At 37.3% G+C, this 13,876-nt stretch overlaps 3 protein-coding genes across 3 annotated transcripts; 2 read left to right on the top strand and 1 right to left on the bottom strand.

Annotated features, from left to right (window-relative positions):
* The first annotated feature begins 58 nt into the window (after window positions 1-58).
* Window positions 59-5,165, top strand: LOC111312417 (O-fucosyltransferase 7-like). Its single transcript, XM_022912628.2, has 12 exons — window positions 59-544; window positions 817-942; window positions 1,303-1,402; window positions 1,492-1,559; window positions 2,142-2,230; window positions 2,336-2,516; window positions 2,621-2,749; window positions 2,831-2,964; window positions 3,173-3,386; window positions 4,043-4,227; window positions 4,327-4,422; window positions 4,586-5,165. Exons 1-12 carry the CDS (start codon window positions 380-382, stop codon window positions 4,737-4,739), a joined length of 1,641 nt encoding a protein of 546 aa, XP_022768363.1. The 5' UTR covers window positions 59-379; the 3' UTR covers window positions 4,740-5,165.
* A 395-nt stretch (window positions 5,166-5,560) lies between these two features.
* Window positions 5,561-9,644, top strand: LOC111312419 (thylakoid lumenal 29 kDa protein, chloroplastic-like). Its single transcript, XM_089765672.1, has 11 exons — window positions 5,561-5,785; window positions 5,922-6,023; window positions 6,640-6,724; window positions 6,808-6,842; window positions 7,027-7,092; window positions 7,224-7,264; window positions 7,761-7,891; window positions 8,027-8,133; window positions 8,364-8,501; window positions 9,023-9,157; window positions 9,352-9,644. The coding sequence occupies exons 1-11, from the start codon at window positions 5,681-5,683 to the stop codon at window positions 9,460-9,462; spliced, it is 1,056 nt and encodes a 351-aa protein (XP_089621798.1). The 5' UTR covers window positions 5,561-5,680; the 3' UTR covers window positions 9,463-9,644.
* Window positions 9,645-9,829: 185 nt separating this feature from the next.
* SRS (Seryl-tRNA synthetase) lies at window positions 9,830-13,429 on the bottom strand. Its single transcript, XM_022912629.2, has 10 exons — window positions 13,183-13,429; window positions 12,963-13,111; window positions 12,749-12,842; window positions 12,500-12,648; window positions 12,299-12,391; window positions 11,677-11,856; window positions 11,149-11,315; window positions 10,690-10,824; window positions 10,520-10,613; window positions 9,830-10,297 (listed from the first exon to the last, which is right to left on the bottom strand). The coding sequence occupies exons 1-10, from the start codon at window positions 13,415-13,417 to the stop codon at window positions 10,022-10,024; spliced, it is 1,572 nt and encodes a 523-aa protein (XP_022768364.1). The 5' UTR covers window positions 13,418-13,429; the 3' UTR covers window positions 9,830-10,021.
* Window positions 13,430-13,876: the final 447 nt, after the last annotated feature.

The following is a 13,876-nucleotide window of genomic DNA, read 5'->3' as shown; positions in this document are numbered from 1 at the left end:
TTAAACGAATTTATTTAATTATTTTATTTATTCCTCATATCTACAAACCAAAAATTCTATTTATTTATAAGCCAACCACAAGCTCTAGAGCGACAGAGAGGCACCAACAAAGAACAAAGGCAAGAACTAAAACCCAAATATAGTAATAATAATAGGAGAAAAAAAAAAAAGAAAACAGAGCCGATGGCTTTTGCTTTCTCTCGCCAACGCAGAGGCAAAGAGAAACCGAAAAAAGCGTGAGTTGGGGTTTTGATTCTCTGCTATTCGCTTCCTTATAATGGCGGTGCGTCGACATTGTTTCTCGGCTGTTCCTTTCTAGCAAAAAGAAGAAGAAACGGTGCTCTTGTTTTCTTTGTTCTTTTAGGAGGAAGAAGAAAAGATGCAGAGGCGGAGGCGGAGAGTGGTGGTGCTGCTGAGGAAGGTCCTAATGTGCGCCACATGCACAATAGCGTTGGTAGGACTGCTCTCCGGCCACGTGCACGTGTTCCCTTCTTCTAGAGTCTCCGACTTCTCTGATCTTTACAAGCTCCCTACCTTCACTCAAGTATCTCTCTCTATCTTTGATTTAGGGTTTTCTCTTTTTCCTTCATTGCCCTCTCGAAGCTTCCGTGTTCTCCCATTGCCTTATATGTTTTACTTCCCAGAAAATAAAATTTATTCATGATTTGTTTCCATAATTTTTTTAAATTTTTGTAAATTTGATCTTATTCTTTTGGTAGGTATACTACTAATGTGGATTTTTCTTTCTTTTTTTAAATATTTATTTTTCTGCTATGATTTGCGTATTGATTTCATTAAAATTTTCCATTTTTGTAGCAACGTGAATTTAATTACCAAAAGTTAAGTAGAGAGAAAAAGTGGACGCACGAGCTGGCTCCGCCCCATTTATCGAAAGAGCAGGCCCCGCCGCATCTTTCCAAAGCTCCTCCTTCATCTCACAAGGTTTTTGCGTTTTCTCTTCATTTAGTGTATAACCTGTTTGGTTTCTCAGAAAATGTAACTATAAGAAAACCAAAAAAAAAAAAAGGTAAAAAAAATAGTGGCTATTCTTGGATTATATTCCTTTACATTGTGTCCTTCTTGTTTTCTTTAATCCATTTCAGTATAGAGTTGACTGGTTGTTTAAAAATTCTTCTTAATCCCTTTTGGGAGAGTTGATTTATTTACCGTCTATTTAGCTTGCTAGCTTCTTCTTGTTGTTGTGATGAGGATTGTGGATTTGTGGTTCAAGTCAAGTAGGTACATATATTGATGCAAAGTAGTCATGCATCTTTCATGTTTTCACTCCTTTAGATTTGACAGTTGAATGGTGCCAGTGGAAATCTGGATTTTGAAAAGTTGTGGAAGCCGCCTGCAAATCGTGATTTTGTGCCCTGCGTACAGCCTAGTTCTAATTATACAGGTAAGGAAGTTGTTAATTTTTAGTTTCCTTTTCAAGGTATCTATTAAATACTTGTAGACTGATTTTTCAACTTATCATTGTTTCTTTAGCCCCTGATGAGTCAAGAGGTTACCTTCTGGTTCATACAAATGGTGGGCTCAACCAAATGCGAGCTGGGGTCTGTATCTTCTTTCCTCTTCATGGTTGAATTCTAGTTTCATAATATTCATGCTGGCCATATCTGTTATATTTTGGTGCCCATGCTTGGGTAATGTGAAACTTGTTAGTATTAATTGATTGGAAGAAACATAGTCTTCTACCAAACTTTGGGACTATATTACTTGCACGCTTGTTTGCTACTTCTTTCTATAAGCTTGATCTTACTTGGTTTCTTCCTCTTATGATGGGATTTTGAATTTGGCTTACTTCTTTTGTATGTTGAAATATGTCGAATACTCCTACAACTTCGCACTGGTTCCAATTACCTTCAAGTGTGATGTATTCTGTCACCAGCCACAGTCCCTGACGGAAATAAAGACATTGAGATATCTGATCTCCAACAGATACATGCATGATTGTCCATGATAATATTAATTACATTTCCTGTAGTTACGGGATGATACTGAAAGATTAAAAGGCTACATGTGTTCAAGTTCACTGATTAAAATTTTGGCAATATAGCCATTGTAATATGTACTCCAATAGAATATCAGTTTTTCTTGATTATTTAGCTGACTACAGTCTCATTCTTGGATTGCAGATATGCGACATGGTAGCTGTAGCCCGCATAATAAATGCCACTCTTGTAGTTCCTGAACTCGATAAACGATCATTTTGGCAGGATACTAGGTAGCCTTTCTCCTTCAAGTAATATCCTTTGCAAAAGTAGTACTACTTTCTATCTCTGGCTGAGTTTCTTTCTGACTGATATCATGCTTCTTTGTTAACTTGCAGCAATTTCTCTGATGTTTTTGATGAGGACCATTTTATTAATTCTCTGGCTAATGATGTTAAAGTCATAAAAAAGCTTCCCAAGGAATTGTCTTCAGCTGCCAAAGTAGTTAAGCATTTTAGAAGCTGGTCTGGTTTGGAGTACTACCAGGATGAGATAGCTACCCTGTGGGAAGAATATCAGGTTTGTTTGCTGTCGACTTTATTGTGATTATTTTGCCAACTGGTTTTTTTCATTTTCCTGATGAAAGTACTCTATCAAATGCTCATTTTCTCCTTTTTTACCAGATTATTCGAGCTGCTAAATCTGATTCTCGTCTAGCAAATAACAATCTCCCTCCAGATATACAGAAGCTTCGTTGTCGTGCTTGCTATGAAGCACTTCGTTTTGCACCCCAAATTGAAGCAATGGGGAAAGTAATTAGTTTGACCTGAATATCAATTCAGTCTTTGGTATGTTTTTCTATATTCATCATACTTATTAAGTTGATATTGCAGTTGTTGGTGGAACGAATGAGGTCTTATGGTCCTTTTATTGCATTGCATTTACGGTATGAGAAAGACATGCTTGCCTTTAGTGGATGCACACATGGTTTATCTAATGTTGAAGCTGAAGAGCTAAAGACAATCAGGTATAACAGTTAGCAAGCTTTCTATATATATATATATATATATATATATATATATATCCAGTGGAAGTTGAAAGAGAGTGGAAAGATAGAGTAGTATAACAATATAACATTGTTTTCTAATGTATGTGATATGATATAGAGAACAATATGAGAAGTGTAAATTGGATAAGTGATCAACTCTTTGTTATACCACTTTCTGAATGTGTAGAGAAAACACTGTCTATTGGAAAATCAAGGACATTGATGCCAGGGAGCAGAGATCCAAAGGATATTGCCCCTTAACCCCAAAAGAGGTCGGAATTTTTCTCACTGCTCTTGGATACCCGTCAAACACCCCTATATACATTGCTGCTGGAGAGATATATGGGGGTGATACTCATATGGCTGATCTACAGTCTCGCTATCCCATTTTAATGAGTAAGGTAGGGAGTGGTGCCATTCTTTGCTTGGTGCTCCTTTATACAACTGATTATGCTGCTATGGTTTATTTAGGGAACTTTTTCACAGGGCCAGTAGTGAAGAAACAAAATTTTAAACATTTGAAACTTACCATTCATGGAAATTCAGTTATAGTCAACCTTGCTTTATTGAGATTATTATGCACAGTGATTTATCCAATATTATTGTGAGACTAACTGTTTGTGATCTTTAATACTGGTTTATTCATCCAGTTAGTCCATATGTTCTTAAATTAGTTATCATTCAAAATTTCCAATGCAAGTATGTCATGTGTATTTCTCACTTGTGATTGGTTGTGCCTTTTTATTCTCTAAATTTTGTAATGGACTTATGAAGAAAGCAGTTAACACTGACTGAGATCTTTGACCATTGGATACTATTTTTGTTGCTATTTGGATAATCGTTGCGATGTTTTGTACAGTCTCCTCTCTCTCTCTCTCTATGGTTTTCTCGTGTGTGAATGCAAATAAAAATGTATGTAGATACAGATAACTGGACACACCATCTCTATAGGTCCTGGTGAAAGTGTGATGATAATTTTGTTTGATATTTTCAATATAAAGGAATAAGGATGAACATGGGGTTAGAATGTAGTCTTATATCTTGTGAAATTTTGAAGGAAAAATTGGCGTCTGTTGAGGAGCTTGAACCATTCACCAATCATGCATCTCAAATGGCGGCACTTGATTACATTGTATCTGTTGAAAGTGATGTCTTCATTCCATCGTACTCTGGAAACATGGCGAGAGCAGTTGAAGGGCATCGTCGTTTTCTGGGACATAGGAAAACTATTTCTCCTGACAGGTGAGTCAATTTATTTTCTAAAACTCAACTCATTTTTAGTTACTTAACTACGATTCATATTCTAATCGTTTGTGGTGTACTTTCTGTACTCTCCTTTAGGAAAGGACTCATCCGTCTGTTTGACAAAATTGAGAAGGGGTTATTGAAGGAAGGCAGAAAGGTTTCCAATCGGATTATTGAAATCCACAAAAAACTGTATGTGGTTCTTGTCGTTAATTGCTTAGATGCTGCAGATTCTAGCTTGTGGAAGGAGGGGACTCCATTTTCCTCGTTCTGCTGCACTTAAAATAGCAAGAGTATAGATTTATATAATATTCGGTTTCCCCTTAACTTATGATTTCTTTTGTGGATTGTATAGGCAAGGGTCTCCAAGGAGGAGAAGAGGTCCTGTCTCAGGAACAAAGGGCATGGATAGGTTTCGTTCAGAAGAAGCCTTTTATGTAAATCCGCTGCCAGATTGTTTGTGCAGGAGGGTATCACAGAATGTGAATGCATCTATCAGTGTCAGATAGATGAGATTCTGTAGAGCGATTGCTTTGATTGAAGATCCCCTACGTTGTTGTTTAGTAGCTCCTTATTGAATGTTATCCATCAATTGGAGATCTTCAAGCTAGCGGTGCTACTAAAAGAAGGGGACGCGGACTGTGTATATCTTTAGTTTTAGGAAATTGGTTCCAATTCAATACATAGACGGGGGAGGACAATGGGTTAGGGGCTGCATTTTGATACATGTATAGGATGAAACCCAAGCCAGGAAATTCACTTGCTCTTGAGAAGTCTGCTAGGTTTCTACAATGCTATAGGCGATTCATTGGGCTCGTTATAATTGTACGCCACTGCATCTTCAAGAAATAATTGCTCTCTTCCATCTATTGATATTTCATTTGGCAATTGATTAAAATAATAGTGAAACCATATTAAAGTTGCTCTTTTTAACCCTTTCATTTTGCAACCCCTGCATTCTGCAAGTGAGTTCTGATGATTTACATTTAATTTTAAAGTGCTGAACGCTTTAGACATGATGAGCTCGCCGTGGGGACTGGGGTTAAACACCGATTGTAATTGGTCAGTTGTTTAACCCGAAGAGTATGTAGGATCCAGATCTGGGCCAAGGGTAGCCCAAGGCAGATGCAGACTCGTTTCTAATTTCTGTGGCTTTGGAATAGCAATCGGGGCCGTGAGTGGTCGGATGCTATAATTCTAACGAAGTCGGCCCACGCACACAATAAGAATCAACCATCAGGAATTGAAGATAGAGAGGAACAAGGATAACACAAAATCATCGACTCTCATGCATGCTCCACACGTACCCTCCTCTCGGGGCCCCTTACTCACGGTCACATATCCTCTTCTTATTTTCCCTGTTTCAAACTCAGTTGCAAAGAAGAAACGGAAAAAAAAAAAAAAAAAAAAAAACATCTTTCACTGGTTGAAATTTGGGAACATAGAGGCAATGGGGGTCTCTTTCCTTTCAAACACACCTTCTTTGGTTGCTCTCGTCCCTGTCCCATCTCTCAACTCTAACTCTGTTGCTGCTAATAGGCACCTCACTCGGGCGGTAAGTATTTTTAACATTTTCTTTGGGAAATGCTAACTCATGGACTACGTTGTTCGAACTTGATTGTCTGAGCCAATGGCTACTGCAACTCATTGTCTAATTTTTTATTCTTGTTTTCATGTGTTTGAATTATCAGGGTGCTATTCCTTGTCGTAAAATTGAAACTGGTCATGTTTCCGGCCAATATGTTTTCCATCGTAGAGATGTCCTCAAATGCATTGGGGCAACAGTTGGCATGGTAAGAGCAAATTCTTTCTATATATGTAATCCTACCATCATCAATTTTTCTTTAGTTATTATTCACGAAGATGCTGGAAGAAATTGATATTTAGACCCTGAATTTTTCAAAGAACATAATAGACTGTCAATTCATTGTAGTTTGCAATTTATAGTGGTTTTTTAAAAAAAATTTAACGGCCTTTTTATGGCCTTAAGACTTTTGTTACTGTTCTTCATCCAATTAATTACGAGAATTACCATTTTTCTATTTGGAAACTCTATGTTGTTCTGGCTTTTCATTTTCATTGAAATACAGTGTCCAGCAAATATCCGACAGATATGGTGTGTAGGTCAGACACTCAAATATATGCGAAAATGTAGAAAAAATTGAATGTATCCATGTCAAACACATCCCCGTATCCCACACTCACCAGTCACCCCCGATTCTGAGATTGGTAATGGAAGCCAATGACTACTAGTTCGTACTGTAAATTCTTTGCCTTTAAACCGTTAAAGCCATGTAAGTAGATATATAACAATAAATTCTCCATCAACCGTGCCATACGATGAATGTGTGCTTCCGTGAATTAGAACGATGTGGCGATAAGTTTCTGCCAGTTTTGTTCTGTCTTTAGGAATTACTAGCAAGCTCAGGATCATGGGTTGAAATGGCAAGTGCCGCTGATTTAATACAACGACGACAGCGCTCTGAGTTTCTCTGTGAGTTCTCTTGTTTCTAGTACAGTTTCAACTTTAAACTGGCTACAGTACTCTAAATTGTATTTCAAAATTTTATTGTGCAGCAAGTATTAAGGAAACCCTGTCTAAAGCTATAAAGGTATATTTCTCTATCCTGCTCCTGGTCCACATTTCTGGAAAATGTAAAGAAGTCATGGTTTCAAGAGCCTGAAAAGTAAAGTCTGGCATTTGTGTTTGTGGACTTAAAGTTATGGATTAGCATTGAGTTCATCATGCGTGCAATGTTCATTATCTTAATGTTATCTTTCAAATATGAATTTCAGGGAAATCCAGATCTTATTCCCTCTATATTAACTTTGGCACTGAATGATGCTATGACGTATGACAAGGTCAGATAAACAAGACATGTTTTTAGAGGTTTTGTGGATGTTATGATTTATCTTCACTTTTTTCTATGAGATGGAAAAAAAAAAAAAAAGAGGAAATGAAAATAGTAACTTTCTGCTGCTTAAGTTTGTAGGCTACAAAATCTGGTGGCCCAAATGGATCCATACGCTTCAGGTATGTCATGTTTTCTAGTTTTTACAAGCTGCATTATCCCAAATATGAGTTTGTGCTGAGGAACTATGCAAGATATGTCATTATTTATGCTTTACAAATATATAAAGTGAAATCAGAGAGGTTAATTGTGCAAACAATTTGCAGATGAGGGTTGTAGAATATTCCACTGGAGGGCAAGTGATGAGTGCTCTTTTCAAGGCAGCCTCTTAGTGTATTGACACTATGGTTTATAATATTTACTCTTGACCCATTTCTTGCTTTGAGCATGATGAATAGATAACATAAGGATTCCTTTACTTTAAGGTGTAAAATTTCGACGCAAAAAAAATTGGAGATTATGGTTGCCGATTTAATCTAATTTACTACTAATGAACAGGTTTTCTTCTCAGTTACTAACAGTTAAACCTTCCCTTTAGTGTGACTCAACTGAATTATTGGTTTAGCTTTTTATTCAAGTATTAACTTGATTTTTTATTCTCTTTTTTCTTGCCTAAAGCTCAGAGTTAAGCAGGCCTGAAAATAAGGGACTTTCTGCTGCTGTGAGTTTATTAGATGAAGCCAAGAAAGAAATTGATTCATATTCCAAGGGTGGACCAATTTCATATGCAGATCTCATCCAATATGCAGGTGATATGTCATAAACGCTTGATATTTCAAGTTAAACTTATGCCTTTTTTCATGGCCATCTAGCATGAGCGTTCCATTATGTGAGAAACAGGTAATGCTAATTCACCTGATAAAGCATTTGTTTATTCTGTATAGCTCAAGGTGCCGTCAAGTCTACTTTTCTAGCAGCGGCTATTCGAAAATGTGGTGGGAATGAAGAGAAAGGAAGTATATTATACGCAGCATACGGTTCAAATGGGCAGGTCTTTTTCTTATTATGTTGTACAGTTATTGTTTTTGTTTAAGCCAAAATTATATCATCTGTTGAAGACCCCTAAATGCACAAAAAGCATGCCATCTCAAGCAGTCCCATGGTCTTTAGCATCTGTTCCCTTACTGGTGTTTCCTGCCTCATGTTTGTGGTTTTAAGGACTAAATGTGATTCAAGTTGGCAAATCACTATGATTCTGATTCTGTTATATTGTGCCAACAGTGGGGCTTGTTCGATAGGCAGTTTGGACGAAGTGATACTGAAGAGCCAGATCCAGAGGGAAGAGTGCCCCTGTGGGAGAAAGCAAGCGTGCAGGAAATGAAAGATAAGTTCAAAGCAATTGGCTTTGGCCCCCGTCAGGTAGTGCCTCAATTACGTTTTCATCAGTCACTTTAGTTTTTAAAAACCCTATGTGATGCACCCAAGTTATAGCTTATAAATTGAACAAAGCACCCCGAAAGACATGCTTCTAGTCATACGAGTAAACCATAAGTGAATGTGAAAGAGTAATGGTGATTGTGACATGTTCAACGTTTTCATAAATTTGATCTCCTGCCTGAACTCTGCTTCACTTCAGAGTGCAACAGCCTTTATCTCTTTTAAGTCATTGCTTTTTTTTTTGCTGCTTTGTTACACATTTCATCTACCACTAGACTTAATATTCTACATTACCCATGTGGCTATGTCCATGCTAGACGTGTCATTCTAGGGTGCTTTAATCTTTCCTAATGTGCATGTGATTGCATGCATTTCAAGCCTTTTCAGATAAGAATGAGAACAAAGAAGGCAATAAATAATTGAATTGCGGGTAGACTTTTTTTGGTCACAATAATGAATGCACCCTAATCTAAGTCATTTATTTTCTCCTCATGGTTGATCAGCTAGCCGTGATGTCTGCATTCCTGGGTCCTGATCAGAATGCAACAGAGGCCCTACTGATCAGTGATCCCGATGTTTCTCCATGGGTTCAGAAATACCAACGTAGCCGAGAAACAGTGTCTCAGACAGATTATGAGGTTAGTTGATTATTTCTCCTTTTCCATTTCAAAGTTGTAATAGCTTCATCCTTGTACCTGGAAAATTGGAATTACTACCTGCTAATATTTAAGCAGAGGGCTGCGGTTAAGAAATTACAATAATATATTTTATATTTCCTTGTTACAATTTTCCTTTCATATATTAATTCCGGTTAAAATTGATTCTATTCCAGGTTGATCTGATAACTACGCTCACAAAGTTAAGCTGCCTTGGCCAGCAAATCAATTATGAGGCATACACGTATCCAGTCAAAAAGATTGAATTGAGCAAGCTCAAATTATAGGCAGAAGCAAATCACTGTTATCTAGAGAAGTACACGAACCTGCCTGGTTATCACTCCGGCAACAAATTTTCTAAGTTGAAAATATTCTTATCAGCCTTTGGGTTATAAATTTATTTGTTCATCCATCAGGTAGATGTTAGAAGGTAAAGAATGACACTTAAATTTGAGTATTTTTAACTCCACATCATACGATAACCTGATTGCAAACATGTTTGTTGTAACTTGTCAGCCACGATTGTCAAGGCAGCTTGTTTAAGTCCGCAACCTGACAAGCTGTTTCACCAATTCGATCATAACAACTTATGGTGCTAACGTTCAAACCTGAACCATCAATCATTAACATGCATGCATCAAAGGCTTAATCAAATTCAACAAAACCTCAGAAATATTAATCACTCTCCAATTCTTGGAAAAAATGTACTTTCAGTTTTTTCTTTGTTTTTCCTCCAACATAAACTTTCTATGTCTTTTCCCATTTTCTCTTTTTTCAGAGACTACAACATGCCTAAACTTATGGAAAATACCCCCATGAGAGGATTATTGTTACCACGAATCCGTTTCATCTAGATTTAGGAGATATAAGTTCAGTCCCACCCATGAATGGTCTTAATCGATGTGGAATAATAACCGAGCCATCTTCTTGCTGAAAATTCTCCAGCAAACAAACGAGGATCCTAGGAACTGCACATGCTGTTGCATTTAATGTATGAACAAATCTGGCTGCAGCAAGGTTGGTTTTACCCTTCTTGGAAGTTGTTGAGGGTGATTCTGATGGACGATACCGAATGCCCAGTCGGCGGCTTTGATAGTCAGTACAATTTGATGCACTTGATATCTGTTTACAGATAAGAGTTACACCAAAGGTTCAAAGGTATTTCCTATCCTAAGAGAAAAAGATTCGAAGATATTTCAAAATGTTCAACTGTTTTCCTCAACAAACAGAATTATTTCATACTTCAAGGCTATTTCAATTGACAAAAAAAAAAAAAATCACAGCTGGTAGAATTGACAAAAATAATTGAACTTGTAATAGGTAGGCAAAAGGTTATTTCAATACCTCACCGTAGCGTTCTAAACCTGGCATCCATGCCTCCACATCAAATTTACGATATGCAGGTGCACCCAGGTCCCCGGTAGCCATATCTAAAGATCTGCCAAGAAAGTAAAGATTGTCACAAATAACATAACAAAACAATAGAGTTAGTTAAGGTTAATGGGAGTCCATACACGAAATGCAATCCTAGAGACGAAAAGAGGTCTTCTTCAATTTTAATAAGCTCCTCATGATACATATCACTTTCCTCTGGTCTGCATAAAATAAACATTTCCACCTTGCTGAATTGGTGTACTCTATAAAGACCCCTGGTAAAAAAAGGCACCAGTTAGTTGATTCAGAACTTTGGATTTTTCAGTGATTTAAGAACATTCTTCACACCAACGACCAATTGGGTCAGCAGCATGAGGTGTTCAGCATTTGGAGGGTTACCCAAGTTCGAGGTGTATTCCCCTCCGCAGCCAAGGTAAGTCCTGTAGCTAGTGGGGTTGGGGGGGGGGGGGGGGGGAAGGGGTCAAGGGTAGGGTAGAGTAGAATAGGGACTTCGATAAAAGAACATATTTCACCATTACCAAAGGAATTATAGTTGATACATGGGTAAAATAAAAATGAAACATAAGGTAGCTAATCACCTTGTTGCTGTGCCAGCAGCGCCAGCCTCAGTACGAAAACAATGGGAAAATGCCACATATTTTAGGGGTAATGAGGACTCAGCAACAATAGAATTCATGTGAATTCCCCCTACAGGAATCTCTGCGGTGCCAATGAGGCACTGGTCAGTATCCTCAATGGAATAAACCTGTTTAGCATTTGAAATAAGTATCAAGAAATCATCATGAAATACTAATTAAATTAACATGAACTTCCCAACTTTGCAAGAGTCTCTTTGAAGAAATTAAGTATTCTGATATCAGAATATTAAGAATGTGAAGATTCAAAAAGTTGAATAAAAAGTTAGTAGCCCCCAATTCAAGCTGAATCCAAGCTATTGATCCATTTCATGATCAAAGTGGTTCATTGAGTTTGATATCAGCTTTGACTGGTGATTTGTCCCAAAATGATACCCTTCTTATCTGAAACTGTTAGAGGCACTTGATATTTAATACAGCAACTACCACTTATTTTCTGGAAAAGGAACTACAACCAAAATATATGCAAACCTGCGTATTTTCTCCACGAGGCTGGAAGCCACATTTTTCAACAACAGATGACCTGACAATTTCCGGTGTTGTCAGTGGTGTAAAGCCCCTTTTCATGACTTCTGTCAGTGTCCAGTTCACGAGGGCCATTTCCAGCATCACTGCTTCATTCTTCAGGTAGTAAAATTTTGAACCACTTACCTAGACAACAACCAGTATAAGTAAACCTTAGCACCCTTGTCATTTGGAAGGCAAAGATTTTTAAAGCATGAAATGTGGTATATCATCCAATTTGATAAGTAAAGAATTTTTTTGTTATATAACAAGGTTTCATAAGAGTTGCAGAGTTTAGAAACTCCAGTGCCACATTATACACCCATAAATTTTCAGATTGCAACGTTGGAAACAAATTGCAAGAGGCAACTCAGTTCAGTATCTTCATTATCTAATTGAAAATAGTGCAGTCATAACCTACAGAAGGTCAAGCTTCCCAAATTGGTCATAGGTAATGAAAGCAACTAATCAACTAAAATTCACAGTTAAACAACAACCGAATTTAATTTAATTTACCAATAAAAACCCTTAATACAACACGTCAACAAATTAGAGATGCTTTAATTCCCAGTCCAAACAGAAGAAATACCTCTGCAGCAGCATCAAAATCAAATAGATCTAGCTCCTTCCCAATTTGAAGATGATCCTTGACAGGGAAGTCAAATGTACGGGGGCTACCAACCTACAATAATACAAATTGAACATAAAAGCGCTATGAAAACACCAGAAAGATGACATATAATGACTTAAATGCGAGAAATTAATCAAAGCAATATCGGTACAAAGATACCATATTCCTCAAGTTTGAATTATATTCCCCTCCAATTGGAACAGCCGGGTGAGTCATATTTGGTATACATTGCGCTTCAAGCTGAAGCTCATCACTTAATTTGATAAGGTCTTCTTCCAAAGTCACAAGTCCTTCCTTCAAATTCTTTCCTGAATCACAGAACCGTGAAAAACAAGTTGCATTTTCAAAACCAAAACAATTAAACCACAAAAATGAAACCAAGAAACAGTAATACATTTTGAGCAATACCTTCTTCTATGAGCTTTTGACGCTCAGAAGGTTCCAATTTGCCTTTCACCTTGTTTGCAACATTATTCCTTTCCCTTCGAAGCCGCTCAACTTCCTGCAATCTGTCAGCAAAATTAGCTAAGTAATATGAAATTTTTAAAAAAAAAAATTCTTTTTCACATTATTACAGTCATTTTGAAGATTAATAAAGCAGAAAACGAAAATAAAATTTAACCTTTTGAAGATTCAACATTTTATCATAAAGTTCAAGGACAAGCTCCAAATTTGCATTGGAATTCCTATTCTTAATATTAACAGCAACGGCTTCTTTATTATCCCTTATCCACTTGAAATCTATAGCAGCCTTCCATTGCGGCTTTACAACTACAAAAAAAATTTAAAATATCAGCAATAGAAAAAAAGTTAAGAAAAGATTAGTAATTTAATGTAATTACCTTTATCATCGGAAATTTCGGCGGCGGGTGAGGTAGCCACAGCCGGGGCTGAAAGGGCTCTAATGAGAAGAGTAAAAAGCGGTGTTTTCGGTGGACTGTGGCGGGAAAATAAAGTGAGGTTTAGGGTTTTGGGAAGTGAACGGAAAATGAACCGTGGCGAGGAAGATGAGATTGGAATCGTAGCCACTTTTAGGGATTGGATTGTCGTCCCGCTTAAATGACAGTGTAACGCCATAGCTTTCGCCTCAGCTTGAATGATATGAGACTCTGTCTATTAAAGTTATCTTCTTTCGTAGAAATTAAAAAACTGCAAAAAAAAAAAAAAAAAGCAATTTTAGGTTAACTTGACCAATCATGTCTAAACACGTGTTCTTCTGTCTCGCAGGAATAGATTCTATAGGACAGTGACAAACGCCGCCGTTTCCATTGCCACTTTTTATTCCAGTTTGAGATAAACGACGACGTAGTTGGATGTCGGCGCGGTGAGCCGAAGTTTTGAGAAAAAACCGCCTAGTTCAAGTTTGTGGACCAATAGGAAGCTAGTATGTCTCCACGTTGATCCAGGAGACATCCTTAAAATGGGCATCTAGGCCGTTCATCGAGGTTCCAAGAGACACAGCAGGCAGAACATTTAACCGTCCGATTACTAACAATTTGACCAACACCAAATGTGAATCAGTCACGTTTTCTTTGT

The sequence above is a fragment of the Durio zibethinus genome, chromosome 1 (assembly GCF_047325235.1).
Source record: "Durio zibethinus cultivar Kanyao isolate XHJ-2024 chromosome 1, ASM4732523v1, whole genome shotgun sequence".
Taxonomy (NCBI): domain Eukaryota; kingdom Viridiplantae; phylum Streptophyta; class Magnoliopsida; order Malvales; family Malvaceae; genus Durio; species Durio zibethinus.
The sequence above is the reverse complement of the archived record's forward strand: the minus strand, read 5'-3'. Positions and strand labels throughout refer to the sequence as shown.